The sequence below is a fragment of the Hyla sarda genome, chromosome 3, assembly GCF_029499605.1.
Source record: "Hyla sarda isolate aHylSar1 chromosome 3, aHylSar1.hap1, whole genome shotgun sequence".
NCBI lineage: Eukaryota > Metazoa > Chordata > Amphibia > Anura > Hylidae > Hyla > Hyla sarda.
The window spans coordinates 121702341-121729302 of record NC_079191.1 but is presented as its reverse complement, the minus strand read 5'-3'; the positions used below and the strand labels follow the sequence as shown (position 1 = coordinate 121729302).

Genomic DNA, 26962 nt, shown 5'->3' with positions numbered 1-26962 from the left:
TTTTACAGCAATCTTGCAGTATTAGGTATTAAATCCCTGTCACTGGAGCAAAGCGCATTATAGATTATTGGCCTGCATTACGACAGTAGGTCTGAACCTAGAATAACTTTTATTAATATACAGATTGTACTGTTTCTTGTGCCATTGAAGATAAAAGTTACATTGATACAATAGTAACAGGAAGCAACTTATGAGGATACCTGCAGCATACCCAGACACGGTGTGTTCATGCTTTATTTTTCTGTTAGTTACAGCGTCCAGCATTTTTGTGAATGAGAAGCTACCTATACGTATACAATTGGACATTGCCGCAGAACACCTATATAGCACTTTTAAGTAAGTGACAAATCACCCTCGTATATATATTGAATATATGACTCCCCACCTGCACGAATGGAGTATTTTGCATATTAGTTTATTTATTTATAATTTATTTGCTATTTTCAGTGGAATCCCTTACCAACTTTGAATACTCCCCTATCAACTCCCACACCCAGGACAAAACTGATCATCACTTGTTCAGTAAGTTGTCTCAATACCATCTTTATATTTCTTTCTGTGCGCCGAGTCGCAAATACTTACTGTTGTTGTCTATTTGTACCTTGGGGGACTTGCCAGGACTCTCTTAGCGACCAACTGGCTGCGAGAATTAACCCCTTAACGACGCAGGACGTATATTTACGTCCTGCGCCAGCTCCCGCGATATGAAGCGGGATCACGCCACGATCCTGCATCATATCACGTCGGTCCCGGCGCTCATCAACGGCCGGGACCCGCGGCTAATACCACACATCGCCGATCGCGGCGATGTGCGGTATTAACCCTTTAGAAGCGGCGGTCAAAGCTGACCGCCGCTTCTAAAGTGAAACTGAAAGTGACCCGGCTGCTCAGTCGGGCTGATCGGGACTGCCGCGGTGAAATCGCGGCATCCCGAACAGCTGATCGGACACCGGGAGGGCCCTTACCTGCCTCCTCGGTGTCCGATCGACGAATGACTGCTCCGTGCCTGAGATCCAGGCAGGAGCAGTCAAGCGCCGATAATGCTGATCACAGGCGTGTTAATACACGCCAGTGATCAGCATAGGAGATCAGTGTGTGCAGTGTTATAGGTCCCTATGGGACCTATAACACTGAAAAAAAAAAGTTAAAAAAAGTGTTAATAAAGGTCATTTAACCCCTTCCCTGATAAAAGTTTGAATCACCCCCCTTTTCCCATAAAAAAAATAAAACAGTGTAAAAAATAAATAAATAAACATATGTGGTATCGCCGCGTGCGTAAATGTCAGAACTATAAAAATATATCATTAATTAAACCGCACGGTCAATGGGGTACGCGCAAAAAAATTCCAAAGTCCAAAAAAGCGTATTTTGGTCACTTTTTATACCATTAAAAAAATGAATATAAAATTAATCAAAAAGTCCGATCAAAACAAAAATCATACCGATAAAAACTTCAGATCACGGCGCAAAAAATGAGTCCTCATACCGCCCTGTACGTGGAAAAATAAAAAAGTTATAGGGGTCAGAAGATGACATTTTTAAACGTATAAATTTTCCTGCATGTAGTTATGATTTTTTCCAGAAGTGCGACAATATCCAACCTATATAAGTAGGGTATCATTTTAACCGTATAGACCTACAGAATAATGATAAGGTGTAATCTTTACCGAAATATGCACTGCGTAGAAATGGAAGCCCCCAAAAGTTACAAAACGGCGGGGTTTTTTTCCGATTTTGTCGCACAATTATTTTTTTTTCCGTTTCGCCGTGCATTTTTGGGTAAAATGACTGATGTCACTGCAAAGTAGAACTGGCGACGCAAAAAATAAGACATAATATGGATTTTTAGGTGGAAAATTGAAAGGGTTATGATTTTTAAAAGGTAAGAAGGAAAAAACGAAAGTGCAAAAACGGAAAAACCCTGAGTCCTTAAGGGGTTAAATAAGTCCAGCGCTAGTGATACACACGTCTATTTTTGTAATTTACAAATCTGTTTTACTTTCTGGCTTCAGTTCATTTAAAAAAAAAAAAAAAAGTTTTACACCGCAGTACCCCTTTAAGGGTGGTTTTATGCATGATATATCTCCTTTAAGTGCAGTGTATTAACCCCCACTTCAATATACTATACCTACTACACATGCCTCCCCATGTACCACGCCACTACCCTAGGGGCACTCTAACCTCAGCACTAAACCTCTGCTCAGCGTCTTTCTCCAGCGCTCCACACTGACTAGTAAAAGCAGGCAGTGACGTCACGTGTCTGGGCTATACCATGTGGCGCGCACTGTAGACACCACACTGTTGCTAGCTTTCAGTCAATCCTTTCCTCACCAACTCTGTCACACCCCTACAGCCAACGTCACATCCTCCGCCCAATCATGTGACCACAGGCTAGCCCCGCCCCCAGCTTTCATCCCCTCTTACACACGGCGGCCGTGACGTCAGTGCAGATGACGTGTGACAATGTTCCAGAAGGTAGGCAGAGCCGGGGGCCGTCTCTGCCGTGTCGCCGCTGTCAGCGCTGGAGGGGGCGGGCTGTTGTGGAGCCGAGTGACGGATCTGGCCGCCGCGGTAATTGAGCCGTTCTCTTCCTCCCCGTAGTCCCGGGAAGTTTCCTCTCCGCTTGTCCGGAGCGCTCCGTCAAGTTCCATGGTTGATTCGGACCGACATGAGCCGCCCGTCCTCCGCCGGACCCTGTGCTAGCAAGCCCTGCGGTAAACAGAAGCAGCAGCCTCCGCCGCCGCCTCACACTCCATCCCCTGCGGTCACCAGCACCACGATCTCCGCTGCCTCCGGCCCTGCCGCCCCTCCACAGTCCCCGGCGGCGGCAGCGGCGATCTCGGGACAAGTGTCCCAGCAGCAGCAGCACCACGAGCTGACCTCCCTGTTCGAGTGCCCGGTATGCTTCGACTATGTGCTGCCCCCCATCCTGCAGTGCCAGGCAGGGCACCTGGTGTGTAACCAATGCCGACAGAAGCTGAGCTGCTGCCCCTCGTGCCGGGCGTCCCTCACCCCCAGCATCCGGAACCTGGCGATGGAGAAGGTGGCCTCTGCTGTCCTCTTCCCCTGCAAGGTGGGTGCCCTCTGCCCTAATACTACATTGTGTGCCCGCTCATCACTCCTGTACTGCTGATCCTGTGTGCCCACTGCCCCATCCATCATATACTGTACACCATACTACTCATATACTGCCTGTCTGTGCCCATTCACCTTCTGTATTGGGCACAGTGGGTACTAGTGATCCTGTGTGCCCACTGCCCCATCCATCATATACACCATACTACGCATATACTGCCTGTCTGTGCCCATTCGCCTTCTGTATTGGGCACAGTGGGTACTAGTGATCCTGTGTGCCCACTGCCCCGGCATCCCCTTTTTTTTCTTTTTTCTACCAGTGTGCTCTCTGAAAAGGCATTCACATTGTCACATATATACACACACACATACATACATGCCTGTCCTGTTCTGCACTCCTGTTTTGGGCACAGTGGGTACTAGTGATCCTGTGTGCCCACTGCCCCATCCATCATATACACCATACTACGCATATACTGCCTGTCTGTGCCCATTCGCCTTCTGTATTGGGCACAGTGGGTACTAGTGATCCTGTGTGCCCACTGCCCCATCATCTCTTTTTTTTTTTTCTACCAGTGTACCCTCTGAAAAGGCATTCACATTGTCACATATATACACACACACATACATACATACCTGTCCTGTTCTGCACTCCTGTATTGGGCACAGTGGGTACTAGTGATCCTGTATGCCCACTGCCCCATCCATCATATACACCATACCACACATGCTGCCTGTCTGTGCCCATTCACCTTCTGTATTGGGCACAGTGAATACTAGTGATCCTGTGCCCCCCGCTCCAGGCATTTCCTGCCAGTATACTCCATGTCATATATATAATTCCTGTCTTGTGCCCATTCATCACTCCTGGGTAGTATTGATCATGTGTGCCCACTGTCCCTGCATCCTATCCCTACTAGTGTGCTCTCCGAAGGGGCATACCCCATGTTACACATCATACTACTCGTCCTGTGCCCACTCTCCTGTATTGGGTACTAGTGATCCTGTTGACCCCTTTCCTGTCAGTGTGCTCTCTAGAACAGTGTTGTCAAGCCAGTGTGCCTGCAGCTGTTGCAAAACTACAACCCCCAGCATACCCGGACAGCCGAAGGCTGTCCGGGTATGCTGGGGGTTGTAGTTTTGCAACAGCTGTAGGCACACTGTCTTGACAACACTGTTGTAGACACTGTGCAGTACTGGTAATACTATATATCTGGTTCCTCTATATGGCAGCATACAAGTTGGCATTTCAGATCCTCCTCATTCCATCCATGACGCTTCGTTCACTGTGTATTCATAGCAGGTTGGACTAGATTTACCAGCTGACCCGCATTATACAGTTGTGTTTTGGTGACCTCCGGCCGCGCTGTCCTTGAGCCGCTCATGGGTAACGCTTCGCACTGTTCATAGAACGGAGTTCAGACCATGCTCGTGGTTGGAGGGATTTTTCCAATGGGGCTGGACAGACCCCTATAGTCAGCACTTGTCCCATCTCTCGCTTTTTCAGGTAGTATTGACGTTTCTCGGAAGTACTGCATAGACCAGTGTTTCCCAACCAGTGCCGCTCCAGCTGTTGCAAAACTACAACTCCCAGCATGCCCAGAAGTTGTAGTTTTGCGACAGCTGGAACCACACTGGGTTAGAAACAATGGCTTAGAGAAAGGTGTGATCTTCTTTAGCCCCTAATAAAATGATTCATTTTCTCATAGGGCCTTTATAGAAATCATTGCTAGTGTGTGTTAAAGGGGTACTACACTGGAAAACATATTTTTTATTTTATTTTATTTTTTTTTTAAATCAACTGGTGCCAGAATGTTAAACAGATTTGTAAATTACTTCTATTAAAAAACAAAAAAATCTTAAACCTTCCAGTACTCATCAGCTGCTGTTATGATCCACAGGAAGTTATTTTCTTTTTGAATTTCCTTTTTGCCTTACCACAGTGCTCTCTGCTGACACCTCTGTCCATTTTAGGAACTGTCCAGAGTAGGAGCAAATCCCCATTAACAAATCTATGCTGCTCTGGAGAGTTCCTAAAATGGACAGAGGTGTCAGCAAAGAGCACTGTGGTCAGGCAGAAAGGAAATTCAAAATGATAAGAACTTCCTGTGGATCATAACAACAGCTGATAAGTACTGGAAGGATTAAGATGTTTTAATAGAAGTAATTTACAAATTAGTTTAACTTTCTGGCACCAGTTGATTTAAAAAATAAAATAAAATGTTTTTTGGTGGAGTACTACTTTTAAAGCTGTTTGTCAGAGCTGCAATACCAGACATGACCTTGTTTTCCATAGTGGTGCTGGTCCTGTTTTCTCTTATCTCGCACAATTGTCTGAGACCTGCCCCCTGCTATTGGATGGCCCAGCATTGATGATCTGCATGGATCTATCCGAGGGCAGGGGATGTACATACTGGACAGAGCAGAGGGCATGCAAACAGATAATGGCTTCATCCACAGTTCTGCCTCTGGCATTCTTGGTCACGCTCTACCCATTTGTATTGGATGGTATATCATCTCCCTGCACAGTTTGCTGCCTTGTTTGTAAGGTTTTGTTAAAGGGGTACTCCGGTGTAAAACTTATTAACTGGTGCTAGAAAGTTAAACAGATTTGTAAATTACTTCTATTAAAAATCTTAATCCTTCCAGTACTTATCAGCTGCTGTATGCTCCACAGGAAGTTCTGTAGTTCTATTCTGTCTGACCAGAGTGCTCTCTACTGACACCTATGTCCATTTACCCCCCTTAAGCCCATTTTCACCTTAAGGACCAAAGCATTTTTGCACATCTGACCACTGTCACTTTATATATTAATAACTCTGAGATGCTTTGACTTTTCTGATTCTGAGATTGTTTTTTCGTGACATATTCTACTTTATGTTAGTGGTAAATGTTTGTCGATACTTGTATCATTTCTTGGTGGAAAAATCCAAAATTTAATGAAAAATTTGAACGTTTAACATTTTATGTCTACTTTATGTTTGCTTCATAAAATTGACAAGTTTTTACTTTTGGAAGACACCAGAGGGCTTCAAAGTTCAGCAGCAATTTTCACGAAGTTTTCAAAATCTGAATTTTTCAGGGACCAGTTCAGTTATGAAGTGGATTTGAAGGGCCTTCATATTAGAAATACCCCATAAATTACCCCATTATAAAAACTGCACCCCCCAAAGTATTCAAAATGACATTCACAAAGTGTGTTAACTAGAGATGAGCGAACTTACAGTAAATTCGATTCGTCACGAACTTCTCGGCTTGGCAGTTGATGACTTATCCTGCATAAATTAGTTGAGCTTTCAGGTGCTCCGGTGGGCTGGAAAAGGTGGATACATTCCTAGGAAAGAGTCTCTTAGGACTGTATCCACCTTTTCCAGCCCACCGGAAAGCTGAACTAATTTATGCAGGATAAGTCATCAACTGCCGAGCCGAGAAGTTCGTGACGAATTGAATTTACTGTAAGTTCGCTCATCTCTAGTGTTAACCCTTTAGGTGTTTCACAGGAATAGCAGCAAAGTGAAGGAGAAAATTCAAAATCTTCATTTTTTACACTCTCATGTTCTTGTAGACCCAGTTTTTGAATTTTTACAAGGGGTAATAGGAGAGAAAGCATCTCCCCCCCCCCCCCCTCCCAAAATTTGTAACCCAATTTCTCTCTCGAGTGAGAAAATACCTAATATTTGTATATCAAGTGCTCTGTGGGTGCAGTAGAGGGGAGTGACAATGGGATTTTGGAATTAGTTCAGGTGCTCCGGTGGGCTGGAGACTCTACTAGGACTGTATCCACCTTTTCCAGCCCACCGGAGCACCTGAAAGCTGAACTAATTTATGCAGGATAAAGTCAGCAACCGCCGAGACGTTTGCATTTACAAAGCCCCCCGTGGTGCTCAAACAATAGACCCCCCCCCCCCCCACCCCATGCGACCCTATTTTGGAAACTACACCCCTCACAGAAATTAAGGGGTGCAGTGAGCATTTACACCCCACTGGCGTTTGACAGATATTTGGAACAGTGGGCTGTGCAAATGAAAAATAAAATTTTTCATTTTCACAGACCACTGTTCCAAAAATCTGTCAGACACCTGTGAGGTGTAACTGCTCACTGTACCCCTTATTACATTACATGATGGGTGTAGTTTCCAAAATGGGGTCACATGTGGGGGGGTCCATTGTTCTGGCACCATGGGGGCTTTGTAAACACACGTGGCCTTCAATTCCGGACAAATTTTCTCTCCAAAAGCCCAATGGTGCTCCTTCTCTTCTGAGCAGTATAGTTCGCCATCAGAGCACTTTACATCCATATATGGGGTATGTTTTTACTCAGAAGAAATGTGGTTACAAATTTTGGGAGGCTTTTTTTTTCCCTTGTGAAAATGAAAAATTTAGGGTAACACCAGCATTTTAGTAAATTTTTTTTTTTTTCATTTTCCCATCCAACTTTAACGAAAATTCTTCAAACACCTGTGGGGTGTTAAGGCTCACTATACCCCTTGTTACGTTCCGTGTCGTTTCCAAAATGGGGTGACATGTGGGTATTTTTTTGCGTTTATGACAGAACCCCTGTGCAAATCAGCCACCCCTGTGCAAATCAGCCACCCCTGTACAAATCACCAATTTAGGCCTCAAATGTACATAGTGCGCTCTCACTCCTGAGCCTTGTTGTGCGTCCACAGAGCATTTTACGCCCACATATGGGGTATTTCCGTAGTCAGGAGAAATTGCGTTACAAATTTTGGGGGTCTTTTTTTCCTTTTACCGCTTGTGAAAATAAAAAGTTTGGGGCAACATCAGCATGTTAGTGTAAAAAAAAGAAAAACATTTACACTAACAGAATGGTTTAGCCCCCAACCTTCCCTTTTCATAAGGGGTAAAAGGAGAAAAAGGCCCTCAAAATTTGTAGTGCAATTTCTCCTGAGTACGGAGATACCCCATATGTGGCCCTAAACTGTTTCCTTGAAATACGTCAGGGCTCCGAAGTGAGAGAGCGCCATGTGCGTTTGAAGACTGAATTAGGGATTACATAGGGGTATTCTACGCCAGTGATTCCTAAACAGGGTGCCTCCAGCTGTTGCTAAACTCCCAGCATGCCTGGACAGTCAGTGGCTGGCCGGAAATGCTGGGAGTTGTTGTTTTGCAACAGCTGGAGGCTCCGTTTTGGAAACACTGCCGTACAATACGTTTTTTCATTTTTATTGGGGGGTGGTGGTGTATATGTAGTGTTTTACCCTTTATATTGTGTAGTGTTGTGTTTTTAGGGTACATTCGCACGGGTGGTTTACGGTGAGTTTCCCGCTAGGAGTTTGTGCTGCTGCTGAAAATTTGCCGCAGTTTAAACTTGAAGCAGGAAAGTCACTGTAAACCCACCCGTGTGAATGTACCCTGTACATTAACATGGGGGGTGGGAGGGGCGGGCAAACTTCCAGCTGTTGCAAAACTACAACTCCCAGCATGTACTGATCGCCGAAAAGCATGCTGGGAGATGTAGTTATGCAACAACTGGAGGCACGCAACTACAACTCCCAGCATGGTGAGACATCCTTTTGCGTGCCAGTTTTGCAAGATTTAGAGGGCCATCACCGCACAGTGATCTCCAAACTGTGGCCCTCCAGATGTTGCAAAACTACAAATCCCAGCATGCCCAGACATCAAACAGCTGTCTGGGCATGCTGGGAGTTGTAGTTTTGCAACATCTGGAGGGCTACAGTTTAGAGTAAATGTTGCTAGGCAACAACTCGCCGGCTTCCGCACGTCATCGCCGCCTGCAGCCCCGGTAAGTGACTGCCGGTCACATCACGGTTCCCCCGTTTTGCCCTGACTACCATGGGTGGGCAGAGCGGGGGAACGGAACTTTAAAGGGGTACTCCACCCCTAGACATCTTATCCCCTATCCAAAGTCACGACTCCGCCCCGTGTTACGTCACACCCCTCCCCCTCAATGAAAGACTATGGGAGGGGGCGTGACAGCTTTCACACCCCCTCCCATAGACTTGCATTGAGGGGGCGGGTGTGACGTCGCACGGGGGGCGGAGTCGTGACATCACAATCTTACGTCCCCCGTGGTCGGGATGGTATTAGCCTGAGGGCCTCCAGCGGTTCCGGAAGCCGTTACAGGTGGGTGCCGCATGGTAGAATGCGGGGGTCCCCAGCAATCAGACATCTTATCCCCTATCCTTTGGATAGGGGATAAGATGTCTAGGGGCGCAGTACCCCTTTAACTTTTTGTTGCATCTGATGAGTACGCTTTAAGCTGTAAGAAAAGTACATAGTATAGTTTTGCAAAATATATGTAAATCCATCCCTAATATGCGGAGGGTCTCAGTTGTCGGACCCCTGTGATCAGACACTTTTTCCATGTCGATCCTTTTCAATTTGTGTCCTCCTATTTAAAAACAAAAAACTTTTACTTACCTCTCCATTCCTGCGCTGATCCCCCAATTATGCCTCTGGTTGGCGCTCCGGTGTCACAGAAGGAGTGGATGTCAAGTGACTGGCTTATTAGTGGCCTTAGCAGTGACTCTTCCTACTCAGGAGTACAAAAACTCATGGTGAGATTGGCTGCGGCGGTCACTAGATACAAGAGCACCAACAGAAGGCATCAAATGCCAAAAAACAGAGGCAGAATGGGAGAACAGTATGGGAATGGAGACAGAGGGTAAGTAAAACAGTGTTTTTGTTTGTTTTTACAAGATGAGAGGACACTTAAGACAGTGATACGTGCAGGAGAGCGATGAGGGGACAATAATAACTGACACAATGGGAGGGGGGGGGGGAGAGGGGACAGTAATAACTGACACATGGGGGGGGAGGAGGGAAGAGGGGACAGTAATAACTGACACATGGGGGGGGGAGGAGGGAAGAGGGGACAGTAATAACTGATGGGGAGAGGGGGATGAGGGGACAGTAATTGATGGGGAGGGGGGATGAGGGGACAGTAATTGATGGGGAGGGGGGATGAGGGGACAGTAATGGGGAGGGGGGATGAGGGGACAGTAATTGATGGGGAGGGGGGATGAGGGGACAGTAATAACTGAAACACGGGAAGGGGATAAGGGGACAGTAATAACTGAAACACGGGGGGAGAGGGGACAGTAATAACTGACACGATTAGGGGGACTGATCAATCATATGATGTCACATAACATCACATTGCGTAGTGATGATACATGACTGACATGCAGCATCTAGATTCTTAACAAATTGGTCAAGCCTTGTCGTAGAGACATGAAAGTTTTTTTTTTATAGGTTTGGGTCTTAGTCTTCAGACCTCGACTGACCACAAGAACGAGCTGGGAGAAATACTCACTTGGCACATTCTCTGCGGGCTCTGTGTCTCGTGACCTGGACGGACTCATAATGTAAGTGTATATGGGGATGTCCAGGTCTCATAGACACAGAGTGGGGAGAAGAGTGCCGCTGCCGCTGTTATTGGTCGGGGTCTAAACACTCAAAGGGCCCTCAACATGGGGTGTCTACTGGCTGACCGGCACTGTGTAGGAAGGTCAGCGATCAGCCAGCAAACCGGTGAATGCTGATCACATGTATTGTGCAGACATAAATATCAGCATCTGTCAGCAGCACATCACCCCCACTGGATATGCTGGAGGCAGAAGTGGAAATGAACTATCAAACAATATATTGCCAATAACTTCTTTATATCAGACATGTCCAAAGCGTCTTCTCAGCAACTACTGATTATGTACAAGTATCGGACAGTTATGTCTGTGTAAAAGGCCTATTAGGCTAGGTTCACATTACGAAAAGTTCAGTACATCCAAGTCAGTAGGTTGAAAGGTATACTACAGCTAATCTATTTACTGTAATGGAGCATACATAGTCTACGTGTGTGTGTGTGTGTGTGTGTGTGTGTGTGTGTGTGTGTATGTATGTGTATGTATGTATATATGTGTGTGTGTGTGTGTGTGTGTATGTGTGTGTGTGGTCTACAACACTTTTTTTGTCCCACAAAAAATAAGTATATTATTGGAAGCTGACATATGGTGACACGTACCACAGATATCCTGCACTTTTGTAATGTGAACCCCAGCCTTAGGCCTTATTCAGAATACTATACTGTGGCTTTGTAAGAAAGCTGAAAAATTGGCAGCAAAAAAGTGACTATATGATTTAAACTCAGTTAAACTCTGTACCAGGTTAGGAGAATCGCGATCTCAGAGGAAAGCCTCAGGGTTCTTCACCGATGACCTTTCCTGTCCATGTGACAACCCATATAACTGCAATATAATTGTGTATTTGATGGTCATGATTTTCCCACCACATTTCTATGAAAGAAATGGACGTCCGGCACAGGAGTCTCTGATAAAAGCTGCAAGTCTTTATTGAAGTAGCCCCAGGATACAAAAATATCACAGAACACACCGCCATGGCGGCTTTTATCAGACTTGCAGCTTTTATCAGAGACTCCTGTGCTGGACGTCCATTTCTTCATATTGTCTTCTCGAGGGGAGGCGCTGTCCTCTGATCAGAGCACGGGTCCTGGAGTGGGGTTTGGAGTCGCCCGAATTTCCTTTGTGCAACACATTTGTATTAACGGCACACTAATATTCATCTATTCCAGATAATAATCATCCCAGGGAAAGAGTTGGAGCACAACAAATTTCAACCAAAATGTTGAAAATAATGCATTTCAATGGTTATTCCCATCTGGACATATTTCCACAGGATATGGCATAGATGTCTGTTAGGTGTAGGGACCCAAATCTTGAGATCAGGGGGACACCCTTGCCCTCTCAGCTCTGCTTGTGTCCACCAGAGGTAGTCAGGAAGTTAAACTCTGCTATCTTTGGCACTCACATAGACAGTGAGTAGCAGTAGTCAAGCATATGAGCCCTGAGGTACAATTATAAGCTACTATAGCAGTGATGGCGAACCTTTTTGAGCCCGAGTGTCCAAACCGTAATGCACGCCAACTTTTTATTTTCCCTCAAAGTGCCAGCACAGCAATTAAATCAGAATACTGAGGTTTAAGTTGAGAAAACAACTTAGGTAGGCAGTATGTTCCCCCACAGTAGGTAGGCAGTATAGCTTCCCCACATTAGGTAGGCAGTATAGTTCCCCCACATTAGGTTTCAGTATAGTTTCCCCCACAGACATTCAGCCTTCAGCCATATACAGTGTATGGCTGGAGGCTGTGTGTCTGTGTACTGCCTCACAATGCTCCCTCCACCGTTCTTCCGGTCAGGGGTCATGACCTACTGCTATGGCCTATAGGCCATAGCAGTAGGTCCTGGGACTGGAGGAGCAGTGGTCGGGGCATCGAAGCTGAAGTGTAGCTGGTAACTTACCATGCTGGCCAGCGCGCGTCCTCCTCGATGCTCCGCTTCTCCGTTCCTATGGGTGCACGCACAGGACGTCATTGACACGGGGCCCGGCTTGTCGTCATTGACACGGGGCCCAGCTTGTCGTCGTTTTCAACCCTATACGGATTTAAATTTGTACACATGTTTTGATACAGTTTAGTCAGGTTTTGAGGAGTCTGTTTATTATCAAAAACCTGATACAGGAACTGTATTGCAAAAACGTGGTGTGAACCCAGCCTTAAAGGGGTACTTCGGTAAAAACCTTTTTTTCTTTTAAATCAACTGGTGGCAGAAAGTTAAACATATTTGTATATTACTTCTAGTAAAAAATCTTAATCCTTCCAGTACTTATTAGCTGCGGAATTCTACAGAGGAAATTCCTTTCTTTTTGGAACACTGATGACATCACGAGCACAGTGCTCTCTGCTGACATCTCTGTCCATTTTAGCAACCATGCATAGCAGATGCATAATAGATGCATGCTAAGGGCAGCATGGTGGCTCAGTGGTTAGCACTGCTGCCTTGCAGTGCTGGGGACTTGGGTTCAAATCCCACTAAAGACAACAATAAATAAAGTGTTATTATTATAATAATGTCAGCAGAGAGAACTGTGCTCGTGATGTCATCAGAGAGCATTCCAAAAAGAAAAGAATTTCCTCTGTAGTATTCAGCAGCTAATAAGTACAGGAAGGATTACGATTTTTTTAATAGAAGTAATTTACAAATATGTTTAACTTTCTGCCACCAGTTGATTTAAAAGAAAAAAGGTTTTCACCGGAGTACCCCTTTAATGACAGGAACACTTTTCAAAGGGGTTGTCCAGGATTAGAAAAACGCTCCCTCTCTTGCTAAAAAAAACAGGTTGTGTTTGGTATTGCTGCTGAGCTCCAATGATGTAAATGGGACTAAGCTGCAGTATTACACACAACCTGTGAGTAAGTGTGGTGCTGTGTTCGCAAAAAAGAAGCAATGTTTCAATAATGCCAGACAACCTGGTTCCATTCAAGACAACTGTGAGGAAGCTTCTGCGCTAGCACCTTGAAGGGGTTCTCTGGTGCTTACACATCTTTTCCCCTTTCCAAAGGATAGGGGATAAGATGCCTGATCGCGGGAGTCCCGCCACTGGGGACCCCAGGATCATGCACGCAGCACCCCGTTTGTAGTCAGTCCCCGGAGCGTGTTCACTCCGGGACTGATTACAGGCGACCACCGGGCCGGCAGCGTGTGACGTCACGCCTCCGCCCCCGTGTGACCTCACGCTCCGCCCCTCAATGCAAGCCTACGGGAGGGGACATGACAGTTATCACGCCCCTTCCCATAGGCTTGCATTGAGGGGCGGAGCGTGACGTCACACGGGGGTCGGAGGGGTGACATCACACGCCGCCGGCCCGGTGGTCGCCTGTAATCAGTGTTCGCTCCGGGGACTGACTACAAACGGGGTGCTGCGTGCAAGATCCCGGGGGTCCCCAGCGGCGGGACTCCCGCGATCAGGCATCTTATCCCCTATCCTTTGGATACGGGAAAAGATGTGTAAGCACCGGAGAACCCCTTTAATCTATGGACTTTAGGGATTTTGACAGTCAAATGCTCAACATGACGGCATATGCTAGATGAATGCTATTTCTACTTCTGGGCAAAAAATCCCTTTCAAAGAACCATTCTCACTTGGTATAAATGACAATGATCACCCAGAACAATAAGGCTGGGTTCATAAATTGTAAAATGAATAACAAAAAGAAAAAAAAAAAACTGGAGTAAAATAGATATCGAAAGGACCTGTATTTATATCTAATAAGGTGCTCTATTAAGGTCTTATAAAAAGCATCTGTCTGTGCACACATTAGAACTACTGCCTTATTTTAAAACAATTTTGGAATTGTGGCCGCTTTTCCATAGGCTTTAATAGAGAACATTAATTTGAAATACTCATGTTTTATACTTATTTAACTGCAGTTTAGTTTCATCATTTAATTTGTGAACCAAGTCTTAATGTTATGTCTGATCATTGTAAATTATACCTGGGGAGAATAGTTCTTTAAAGGGTATTTATGCATAGAAGAAGAAATAGCATATGCTGTCATGGTGGGTGCCCCAGAAGTCGGACCCTCACAATCATGCCCTATTTACTGCCATAATGTTGAAGATAGAAGTGCTCCTCTAATCCAGACTTGCCAAGAACAACAGGTTATTTTTGTTGTATGCGTTCATCCTTCACTTACCCTAAATGGTGTGATTTTCATGGAAAAAAACATCTTGCCACATTCTTGCCTATTTATAGTTGAATAAAAATAAAGCAGCACAAAGTAGAAGATACCTTTTTGAGCATTTTTACCATGTGTATGCCTCCTCCCATAGACCTCAACTACCGCCCTGAGCTGAGTGCATGTGGAAACAGACGTGATGGAGCTGACAGAATCAGCTGAGGTCATACATGGACACACCTAGGACTAATGTGTGTACTGTGCCCCATGACACACGAGCTGCAGCTATTACTGTACTCACACTAATGAACACTTTCCGTGAACTCACCGCAGCCTTATTTAGTCATGGCCTGTAAATGTTGACCCCCCCCCCCCCCCCCCCCCCGAAAATTTTCTAGAAAATAAGGTATTTCTCACAGAAAAGGATTGCAGTAACAGATGTTTTGCTGTACACATGTTTGTTCCCTTTGTGTCTTGGAACTAATCCAAAAAAAGGGAGGAATAAAAGCAAATTGGACATAATGTCACCAAACTCCAAAAATGGGCTGGACAAAATTATTGGCACCCTTAACTTAAATGGGCACTTTCACCAAACATTTTTTTGATATGTTGTAGTACTCATATACTACAACATATCTCTAATGTAGATCTATCTTTTTTTTTTTCTTTTCATTAAACTAGTTTATTTTACATTTGAAATCTGGCCACTAGGGGTCTCCCTCCTAGTGGCCGGCTGCAGGTTGTCGTGACGTCACGCATGAATTCGGACCAATGCCGGCCAGGCATCGGTCCTAATTCGTTCAGCCTGCGCTCGCTCTCTGCCTGTCAATCAGACAGGTGGAAGCGAGCACTGAGAGCACATTGGCTCCCTGGCCTCACCCACCTCCCGGCATATATGCTGCGCTGCTGCCGCGGCCATAACAAATTTATTGTTCTTGGGGGGGGGGGGGGGGGAAGCTGCACAGGGTGCCTCCAGCTGTTTCACCACTACAACTTCCAGCATGCACTGACAGCCAATAGATGCCATGGCAAGCTGGGAGTTGTAGTGGTGAAACAGCTGGAGGCACCCTTTGTAGATGAACTAAGGGCGGAAGTAATTGCCGATACCGATAATGCCCAAAATCGTGATTATCGGCCGATAATATCGGCCAAACCGATAATCGGTCGATCCCTAATTTAGATCTGGACTCATTGCTGGCCACTTCAGAACTCTCCAGCGCTTTGTTGCCATCCATTTCTGGGTGCATTTTGATGTATGTTTGGGGTCATTGTCCTGCTGGAAGACCCAAGATCTCGGACGCAAACCCAGCTTTCTTAGGCTGGGTTCACACTACGATTTTCAAATACGGTAAGCATGTATGGTTTTCCGCTAAAAAACCTATGGCAAAAACCGTATGCAACCGTATACAACCGTATGACTCCAAATACGTTTTTTCCCCGTATACGGTTTCAAAACGTATGTACGTTTCTATCCGTTTGCTTCCGTTTTTGCCAATGGTTTTGCTATTTTGTTGGAATTAGTTTCCAAGCAATTTAATAAAGTTACTATTGTTCTATTGAAATTCCTTCTGCGCATGTGTCAACTCCAAAAACTGATTAGAAAAACCGTGTGCAACCGTATTCTAAAATTCTGTGTACGGTTCTCATAGACAACAATGTTAAAAGAACCGCATACGGTTCGCATACGGTTTTCCAACCGGAGGCAAAAACGTGGTCGACAGCGTTTTTGCCTACGGTTGAATAATCGGCAAAATGGATGCAACCGTACACAACTTTTGGCAAACAGTTTACAATGCATTCTCTATGCATACCGTTTTGGGTACGGTCGTATATGTTTTTTTGCGGAAAACCGTATACGATTACCGTATTTGAAAATCGTAGTGTGAACCCAGTCTTACACTGTACAATGCGACCCAAAATCCATTGGTAGTCCTCAGATTTCATGATGCCTTGCACACATTCAAGCAGGGATGTGGAGTCTGAGTCGGACGAAATTTTGGGTACCTGGAGTCGGAGTTGGCAAACAATGCACCGACTCCGACTCCTACTAAATTTAGATTGGAATAAAAAAAAAATAATAATAATAAAAAGCACGTTTAAATGTCCCAATTCACAAAAGGTTATAATTAATGACTTCTCTACTGTAAGAATAAAGACCAATGCATGCAGTGCCTCACGTAACCGCAAAACGAACACGTTAAGTGACCGTGAAGAAGCATGCTTTTCATGTGCTTCACTATATGGCACGCAACGCACAATTAGGAGCGGCAATACTTATACTTTCCATAGCGTTGTGTTCTGCTGTTACAGGGAACCCATGGGTAACCTAGCCTCTCACTGATAAGGGATTAAGGAAATATGTTTTTTGCAGGACTAGAGACACTTGTATAAGTGAAGGGAATGGAGGGTCAATAGTTCAAGACTGAAGCTGTAAACCATTGGAAAAAGGCTATAAAAACTTGTAAACTCGATTGTTGGCTTAAAGGGGTACTCCGCCCCTAGACATCTTATCCCCTATCCAAAGGTTAGGGGATAAGATGTCAGATCGCCGGGGTCCCGCTGCTGGGGACCCCCGGGATCGCCGCTGCGGCACTGCACAGAGCGAGTTCGGTCTGTGCGTAATGAAGGGCGATACAGGGGCCGAAGCATCGTTACGTCATGGCTCCGCCCATCGTGACGTCACGGCCCGCACCCTCAATACAAGTCTATGGATGGGGGCGTGGTGGTCGTCATGCCCCCTGCCATAGACTTGCATTAAGGGGGCGGGCCATGATGTCACGAGTGCGGAGCCATGACATCATGCTGCTCCGTTCCCTGTATCGCCCGTCATTACGCACAGAGCCAACTTGCTCTGTGTAGTAATGAAAGCGCGGTGCCGCAGCGGCGATCCCGGGGGTCCCCAGCGGGACCCCGGTGATCTGACATCTTATCATCTATCCTTTGGATAGGGGATAAGATGTCTAGGGGCGGAGTACCCCTTTAAACATGACTATGGGATTCTACTAGGGAAATTATGTTTTATAATAAATGTCCCTTCCTGGATCCTCCCACTTCCCTATCTTCAGCAGCAGATCAGCACACAAACTGTTCAATACAGTAGACTGTTGGCTTCCCAGCCAGTAGTCCTGTGGTAATGACATGTATGTTGCCTTTCTTTCCTTCAAGGAATATATAAAATACATTCGCATATTAATACAGAGGAGTCGGAAGTACAAGAAACGTCGGAGTCGGAACATTTATCTACCGACTCCACAGCCCTGCATTCAAGGCACCCAGTGCCAGAGGCAGCAAAACAACCCTAAAACATCATTGAACCCCCATCATATTTCACTGTAGGTACTGTATTCTTTTCTTTGTAGGCCTCATTCCGTTTTTGGCAAACAGTAGAATGATGTGCTTTACCAAAAAGCTCTATCTTGGTCTCATCTGTCCACAAGATGTTTTCCCAGAAGGATTTTGGCTTACTCAAGTTCATTTTGGCAAAATGTAGTCTGGCTTTTTTGTGTCTCTTTGTCAGCAGTGGGGTCCTCCTGGGTCTCCTGCCATAGAGTTTCATTTAATTTAAATGTCGACGGATAGTTTGCGCTGACAGTGATGCTTCCTGAGCCTGCAGGACAGCTTGAATATCTTTGGAACTTGTTTGGGGCTGCTTATCCACCATCTCGACACTCCTGCGTTGACACCTTTCATAAATTTTTCTCTTCCGTCCATGCCCAGGGAGATTAGCTACAGTGCCATGGGTTGCAAACTTCTTGATAATGTTGCGTGCTGTGGACAAAGGCAAATCTAGATCTCTGGAGATGTAACCTTGAGATTATTATTTTTCCACAATTTTGGTTCTCAAGTCCTCAGACAGTTCTCTTCTCTTTCTGTTGTCCATGCTTAGTGTGGCACACACACACACACACACACACACACACACACACACAATGCAGAGACTAAGTGAACTTCTCTCCTTTTTATCTGCTTTCAGGTGTGATTTTTATTGCCCACACCTGTTACTTGCCCTTGGTGAGTTTAAAGGAGCATCATGCTTGAAACTGTCTTATTTTTCCACAATTTTAAAAAGGTGCTAATAATTTTGCCCAGGCCATTTTTGGAGTTTGGTGTGACATTATGTCCAATTTTTGCTTTTTTACCTCCCTTTTTTGGTTTAGTTCCAATACACACAAAGGGGATAAACATGTGTACAGCAAAACATGTGTTACTGCAATCCTTTTCTGTGAGAAATACTTCATTTTCTTGAAAAATTTCAGGGGTGCCAACATATACCGCCATGGCTGTACCGTATATACTCGAGTATAAGCAGAGTTTTTCAGCACGATTTTTCGTGCTGAAAACACCCCCCTCGGCTTATACTTGAGTGAACTCTCCGCCCTCAGTGGTCTTCAACCTGCGGACCTCCAGATGTTTCAAAACTACAACTCCCAGCGAGGGCTGCCCGGGCTTGCTGGGAGTTGTAGTTTTGAAACCTCTGGAGGTCCGCAGGTTGAAGACCATTGCGGCCTTCGACATCATCCAGACCCCCCACCCCCTTTAGTTTTGTACTCCACTCCACTCGGCGGGACGTTAGGGTGCGCTGGTCCGGTGCTGCAGGGACCGTCCGGTGGGGAGGTCGTCCGGTGGGATAGTCGTTCCTGGCTGTCCATCTTCACCGGGGGGGCCTCTTCTCCGCGCTTCGGGCCCGGCCCCGGAATAGTCACATTGCCTTGACGACGACTCACAGGGCGTTCATTAGCAACGTCCCTTTGCGTCGTCGTCTAGGCAAAACCCTCTATTCTGAAGCGCGGAGAAGAGGCCCCCCCCCCCGGTGAAGATGGACAGCCCGGGACGACTATCCCACTGGACGGTCCCTGCAGCACTGGACCAGCGCACCCTAACGTCCCGCCGAGCGGAGGTGAGTACAAAACTAAAGGGGGTGAGAGGGTGGGGGGGGCTGGATGATGTCGAAGGCCACAGTGGTCTTCAACCTGCGGACCTCCAGATGTTTCAAAACTACAACTCCCAGCAAGCCCTGACAGCCAGGTTGAAGACCACTGTATCAGACATTGACAAGCGGTGATGATGACAAGGGGATGATGAAGGGGGGGTGGGATGATGACAGGGTGATGATGATGAGGGGGTTAATGACGGGGGGGGGGTCTGGATGATGACAGGGGGGGATGATGTATTTCCCACCCTAGGCTTATACTCAAGTCAATAATTTTTTTTTATTTATTTATTTTTCCTGGGATTTTGGGGTGAAATTAGGTGCCTCGGCTTATATTCGCGTCGGCTTATACTCGAGTATATACGGTATATCCCTTATTACAGACACAAGGGTTCCAGTGTGTATTATTACTGAATACAGTTCTTAAATTGCCCAGATATTAGGTATTTGTTAACTGTCTATGGAGGACAGATAAGTAGCACTGCATGGTCTTTATTTTTGGTGGGCTACTGGGTTTCCTGATAGACAGGAGATTTTTGGTGGACCATAAAGTCTTTGGAAAGTAGTTGAAGTAGAAGTATGGCAGAGCTGGTCTTTGAGAGTGGCAGCAGCATATAGGGCGACATTTATCGTTGAGTTTACACTTTTATTTTTTTTCTTGTGTATCCTTTTTATGCGCAAAAATTTGCTCAGTGACTTTTATATTGCATCTTATTTGTGCACTTTTTTGATAGAATATTTCCAATGTTCTCTATATTACCGTAGAAAAAAATGCTTTACACACTAATTTACTATTGCTCATTTTTTGTTTAGATATTAAAACTTTGTGCAAAGGCAACAGATTTTGCACAAATATAGAACACCGAGGAGTACACGTACCAATGTGTCAGACGGTAAATTGTTCTTCTAATATTTGATATTTCCGTGTCTCTCACAACTTCAGCTAATGTGGTGGAGCTGCAGCACCTAGACTAGACGTCTGCTGTTGGTAACTGTGCTCCCAGTACCACATTATGTATGTTGTGTACGTACATGTATTATCTGTAATGGATCATCCTTTTTTTAAAGTGACCGTGCTAATTTAAGTTTACACCAGCTACTATCCATCAAGGGCCAAAATTAAAGGGGTACTCCACTGCCCCAGCATGGACTTGCATTGAGGGGGCATGACATCACGAGGGGCATGGCTGTGACGTTACGACTCCAGCAGCCCGAACCCAGCGTCCAGAACAAAATGCGGATGCAACTGGAAAACTTCCTCTTGGAAGTTCTGCTGCAGCGGAGTCCCATTGATTTCAGTTGGATACCACTGAACTGTGCACACGGTGGAATTTTCTGTCGTGGAAATCCCGATTTCGGCATCCGCAAAAACAATTAATAGGTTAATTGTGTCTGCGGAGTCTGCTAGGAAATGTATTGCTGTCTATGGAGACAGACAATTTCCAAGCAGTCCTAAAGCCGACAGAACATGCAAATGTTCTGGGCGGACATTTTGCACATTTTCTGTCATGTGAACATAGCCTAACATGCTGACTAGACTGCAATTTCAGTGTGGCAGGTTTCTTTCAAGTACTGTACAAGGAATGCCATCCCAAATAATAATGATGTCGTCAATAAATAGACAATAACATTTCACGCGGGGATCACATATACCCCTCGTGAAGGCTCCCATGTACAGGTTTGCGTAGGTAGGAGCAAATTTTGTCCCCATAGCCGTACCGCAAACCTGCACATAGAAGCCCTGGTCAAAGGAAAAGTAATTGTGTCCCAACGTGAATTGTATGGCATCTAAAATAAATGTTGTTTGGTGGGCATTAACGGGTCTTCTGCCAGGAAGGATGCCACAGCCTGTACACCTCTTATGAGGGATATTACTATACAGTGCTGTGACATCCAGTGTGGCCCATAGATACCCTTCCTCCCACTGTACCTCCCTAAGGAGGCTCAGTAGGTGCTCTGTATCTTTGAGATAGGTGGGTAAATGTGTGACAAATCTTTGGAGTTGATGATCAATGTACTCAGATAAGTTTCCAGTTATGGAGCCCATGCTGGCAATAATAGGGAAGCCCGGGAGGTGAATGGGATCCTTGTGGATCTAGGGTAAAATATAGAAATAAGACACTCTAGAATTGGGATTGTAGATGTAGTCTCTCTCTCTCTCTCTCTTATTTTAAGGAGGCAATGTTGATCAAAACGCCTCATCTAGCAGGTTTTTTAGCTTTTTATTGAAAACTTCCGTGTGGTCTTTATCTAGTTTTCTATAATATTTGTCATCTGACAAAATTTTGAGGGATTCTTGATGGTAATAGGAGTAGTCCATTAGGACTACTCCTCCCCCTTTATCGTCCCATTTTATCACCAATTGATCATTTTCTGCTAGTTTTTTTGTTAACGCTCTCATCTGAGCTTGATTCAAGGTTTTTGTTATATCTATTTTCTCTGTTGTTTTTCTGGTTTAGATTTCTAAAGCCTTCCAGAATTTGACCATAGAAGGCCTCCAAAAAGGGTCCTCTAATCCCTACCGGATAGAATTTGGAGGGAGGTTTCAGGTTTGTAGTAATGGGTTCATCTGTGATATTATCTATTAATTCTCCTTATCGATATATGCCTGTGGACTATCATCGCTATCCTGAATAAGAGGGATCTGATTAACTTGGTTGCCCATATTTTTAATGGCAAAATGTCTCTTTAGAGTCATTTTTCTAACAAAACTGTTAAGGTCTGCAAATAGCTCGAATAGGTTAAGGCCACTCGTGGGGCAGAAAGAAAGAAAGGCCCTTGGCTAGGACCTTCCTCTCTTCCCCACTAAGAATATGGCTGCATGGGGGCAGGGTAGGTTTTGTGCTGATGTCTCTAATCTGGGTGTAAGTTCTAAAACTTCTGTCCTGACTGATGGCTTCGGGGTCGCCATTCCACCCTGCATTTTGGAGGGGGTGGATATGGGCATGGGTACATCTTAAAAAAAAAAAAAAAAAAAAAAAAAAGAGGATCATCTCCATGTGTAGCGGTACTGGCGGATAGCAGTGCAGAATTTACTTCGGCTGCAATAATGTGTTTCTGCATGTTCTCCTAGATAAAGGGGCCTTAAAGACCCCACAGAAGTTTTTCAATAAAAAGCTAGCTAAAAGTTTGATCAACATTGCTTCCTTTAGAGAGAGAGACTACATCTACAATCCCAATCCTAGGCAAAACCTGTGCAAAGGAAAAGTTGTCCATAGCAACCAATCAGATTGCTTCTTTCATTTTGCAGAGGCCTTGTTAAAAATGAAAGAAGCTCTGAGCAACTTTTCCTCTGGACAGGTTTTGATAAATCTCCCCCTAGTGTCTTATTTCTATATTTTACCCTAGATCCACAAGGATCCCATCCACCTCCTATGCCGTCCCTTATTGCCAGCATGGGCTCCATAACAGGGAACTTATCTGAGTACATTGATCATCAACTCCAAAGATTTGTCACGCATTTATCCACCTATCTCAAAGACCCAGGGCACCTACTGAGCCTCCTTAGGGAGGTACAGTGGGAGGAAGGGTATCTATGGGCCACACTGGATGTCACAGCACTGTATAGTAATATCCCTCATAAGAGGTGTACAGGCCGTGGCATCCTTTCTGGCAGAAGACCCGTTAATGCCCGCCAAACAACAAAATTTATTTTAGATGCCATACAATTCACGCTGGGACACAATTACTTTTCCTATGACCAGGGCTTCTATGTGCAGGTTTGCGGTACGGCTATGGGGACAAAATTTGCCCCTACCTACGCAAACCTGTACATGGGAGCCTTCAAGAGAGGTATATGTGATCCCCGCGGGAAATGTTATTGTCTATTGACGACATCATTATTATTTGGTATGGCCCGGAATTTACTTTGTCCGACTTTATTAATAATCTAAATTTGAATGATTGGGGTTTACAATTTACTGCCCATATAAGTGCCAGGGAGGGGTGTTCTTGGATCTTAATATTGGGATTGACCGGGTGGTTATTCGCACCAACACCCACTTTATGCGGGTGGATGCGAACAGCTACCTGGCTTTTGATAGTTGTCACCTGAAATCTTGGAAACTAAATATACCATTTGGACAAATGAAACGCATCAGGCGAAATTGTAGCTCCAATGTAGAATGTAAAAAAACTATTATCCATTTTAAAACCTAGATTTCACGAGAAGGGTTACCCCACATCCCTAATTGAAGGAGCTCCGAGAAAGGTGGAAAACATGACTCAAGAGGAGTGCTTGATAGACCCCACATTAATGAACGTTATAGGGGCTCTATAATGTAGCATTTCTCACTAAATATAATGCCTTTCATGCAGATGTCCGGAAAAGCTGGAGTATATTAGGGAGTGCGAACAAAGGAAGATGTCCAGCGCTTGTAGGTGAAAAATATTTAGCAGCTTTATTGGATCATAAGAACACACAGACACCGACACGTTTCGGCTCAAAGATCCTTAGTCATGGCAGCACATATGACAAAACTCCAACCTTATATAGTATATAGGGAGTCACATGACATTCTTAAAAAAACTGGTATGTTAAAAACCTGGAGACTGGATTAAAGACAAAAGCAGCAGCAGTAAAAACGAGAGGGGGGAAAAAAATGGAAAAAAGAATTCCAGAACGGGTGTAATAGCAATGCTGTACCATAGTAGGTATACATATCCTAGGGGTATATATGGCATAAAACACAGTAAGCATAAATATCAGTAGGTGCAGATAAGGTCATGTCTAAGGTTCAATCCTTTAGGCTCTCTTGTTTCCAGTACAAATATCCAAAAGGATTCCCTATTGAATAGTTTGCGTTTAATGTCACCACCTCTAATATTATTGCACACCCTTTCCACTGCATTGACACGCAGTGCAGACACATCTCCGCCATGACGCATTCTGAAATGTCTGGAAAGCGCTGACATTAACCTGTTGATTGCCTATGTCGGAGATATGTCTGCAAATCCGTGCCTTTAATGAATTAGTGCAGCCTACATATTGGGTACGGCACTCTAAACAGGGAGCCAAGTATACAACAGAACAGGTATTACAATTAATATAAGTTTTGTTGTAATACTTCTTACCCGTACTATACGAGACAAAGTGATTAGATTGGTCTATATATTTACATGTGATACAGTGATTATGACCACATTTCCACGTGCCTGGATAATTTAACCATGTTTTGCCTTGTGTGTCCGATTCTTGTTTCAAAAATAAACTAGGGGACAGCATCGATCCTAAAGAGGGACCCCGCCTGGACACCACCTTAAGTTTTGTCTTATCAATATCAGCAAATGCAGAATCATTTTCTAAAATAGGAAGATATTTGTACAGAATATTTTTTATACCTTGGAACTGCTTACTGAACCCTGTGACAAAAACCGGCAACTTATTTTTTTCTATCCTGCATATTTCTCTGTGATTTTTTTAGATTTTGACAATAAATTCTTGCGATTTAAAAAGTTTTACTTTTGTCATATGCTTTTCTCAGTACAACGTCACCGTACTCTCTCTGTTTTAATCTTTAATGCAAAATCTGAGATTCTCGCTCAAATGTATAATCATCCGAACAGTTGCGTCTCAGGCGCACCCACTCCCCATATGGTATATTTTTAACAACATTGTGCGGGTGGCATGAGTTCACTTTCAATAGGGTATTGCCCTATATTAGGGAGTGACCCTATTTTGGGGAAAAATATTAAGAGGCGCAGATGTATCTTTAGAAGAGCACGCACTTTGAAAAATATTGCTGCTCCATCGGTAGCAAGGAAGCAAAAAAAGTGAAAACGATGAATCACATCGACCTGAAAGGAATATATAAATGCGGTTTGATAAGATGTAAGTGCTGTGTAGGGGGAGATTTATCAAAACCTGTGTAGGGGAAGAGTGGTGCAGTTGTCCATGGCAACCAATCAGATTTCTTCTTTCATTTTTCACAAGTATCTTTAAAAATGAAAGAAGCAATCTGATTGGTTACTATGGGCAACTGCACCACTCTTCCCTTACACAGGTGTTGATAAATCTCCCCCATAGCCCATAAGACCATCCAGATCATGATTCCTGGAGAGACTTCACCATTCACCATAAATCAATACGGTACTTGAATTGCGAGTCCAAATATCTCATATATCTATTAGTGTCCTTGTGGCCATAAACCAACTGAGACAGAGATGAAATAAACATAGATCTAATATTAAAAATAAATATAAGCTCCACAGTGTATTGGATCTTTTGACTCGATACTCGACAGTCTGAATGAATGTCTAGAGTCGGTTATTTAGGTCTAAATAAATATTTTTAAATTTTTTTAGTTTGTCATTATGTTTATAATTTCCATGTAAATTGTCATTTATTTTATTAAAATATTTTTATTATATAGTCCAGATTCCAGCCCATATATCGAGTACCATACAACCTATGTATGTATTTATTTTTATTCATATTTACCAATAACTATTCTCATATGAGAGGTTATTAATATTTTTTGTTTGGAACGCATTATGCGTTCCAGCTAGTCCATGGGAGGCCGTGTGCGCTCTATTATCTTCCCTGTTTCTTGCCACTGTTTTAGTGTTCAAATTGAAACTTCCGGTCGGTGACACACATTATGCGTGTCGCTGAAAAAGAGAGTATGATTTACTGGGTTACTCCACCAGACCGGAAGAAGATCTTCACCTCAGAGGATATTGACGCATATACCTCGAAAACGATAGCATTTGACAATGCTGACATCTAGCGCATCAGTAATGATCCTGATGTTATACTGGCGGGATGAAACTATTGAAACTCCGGCGTCCCCGGAAGCGTCTAATTGTACGGCACTCGATAGATGGACGGAGTAAGAACACTTTGTAAGTCTATTTATGCATTTTATTGTTATTTGTACTTTAAGCCTGAGGAAGGGGGACTGTGCCATATCCCCAGAAACGTGCTGTTATTGGTATTTTATTGTCTTTTATCAAGTAAATTATACCTTTGTTTCTACACGCACTGGGATTGCTCCTTTTATGAGGAAGCTGGAAGCCAAGGGAGTTATTGTGTGAACGTTGATCTGGAGGGGGTCGCTGGGGTATATACTTGAGCGCGCGCACACACACACGAGTGGTATTCTCTTATGTGTTACAATCTTTTGTTGCTGAAATTTCACTCTGAGCGCTGGTCCTTTTTTATTGCATTTTCTATATATTTTATGCCAGATGTACTGAGAAGAGGATCTGGGGTTTTGGACCGCGCTCTCTCTACTGTCGTAATGAAGTAGATATCTTGGAGTGGATTTATTCTAAGTGGGTTCTGGGGTGTTAGTGGAGTGGTACCCAGAGATATCCGGGAAACCCTTTACTTACACCAGGTGAGTCTGAACCATTTTCTTCTGCATTTTAGATACTATTCGGATGAGTGCCGTCTTTTTGCTTTTTTGTGATTAGTTTGTTTTCCCTATATCTTACCTTTT

General features: G+C 44.4%; 2 protein-coding genes across 4 annotated transcripts in view; both read left to right on the top strand.

Annotated features, from left to right (window-relative positions):
* MINDY4B (MINDY family member 4B) overlaps positions 1-26962 on the top strand; it is a 167970-nt gene that overhangs the window by 115880 nt on the left and 25128 nt on the right. Inside the window, exons 14-15 of the transcript XR_008891106.1 lie at positions 249-336; positions 448-522. The gene's annotated coding sequence lies outside the window, so the exon portion shown is untranslated. The remainder of the gene's footprint in view (positions 1-248; positions 337-447; positions 523-26962) is intronic.
* The window catches only part of SIAH2 (siah E3 ubiquitin protein ligase 2), a 53551-nt gene continuing 28877 nt past the window's right edge, over positions 2289-26962 (top strand). The window contains exons 1-3 of one of the 3 annotated variants that reach the window (XM_056564943.1): positions 9519-9724; positions 20334-20413; positions 21980-22069. In XM_056564943.1, coding sequence (XP_056420918.1) covers positions 9706-9724; positions 20334-20413; positions 21980-22069 — 189 coding nt within the window. In that variant the 5' untranslated portion in view covers positions 9519-9705. Of the gene's footprint in view, positions 3074-9518; positions 9725-20333; positions 20414-21979; positions 22070-26962 lie in introns of those variants that run through there. The other 2 variants (XM_056564941.1, XM_056564942.1) reach the window with 2 other exon arrangements.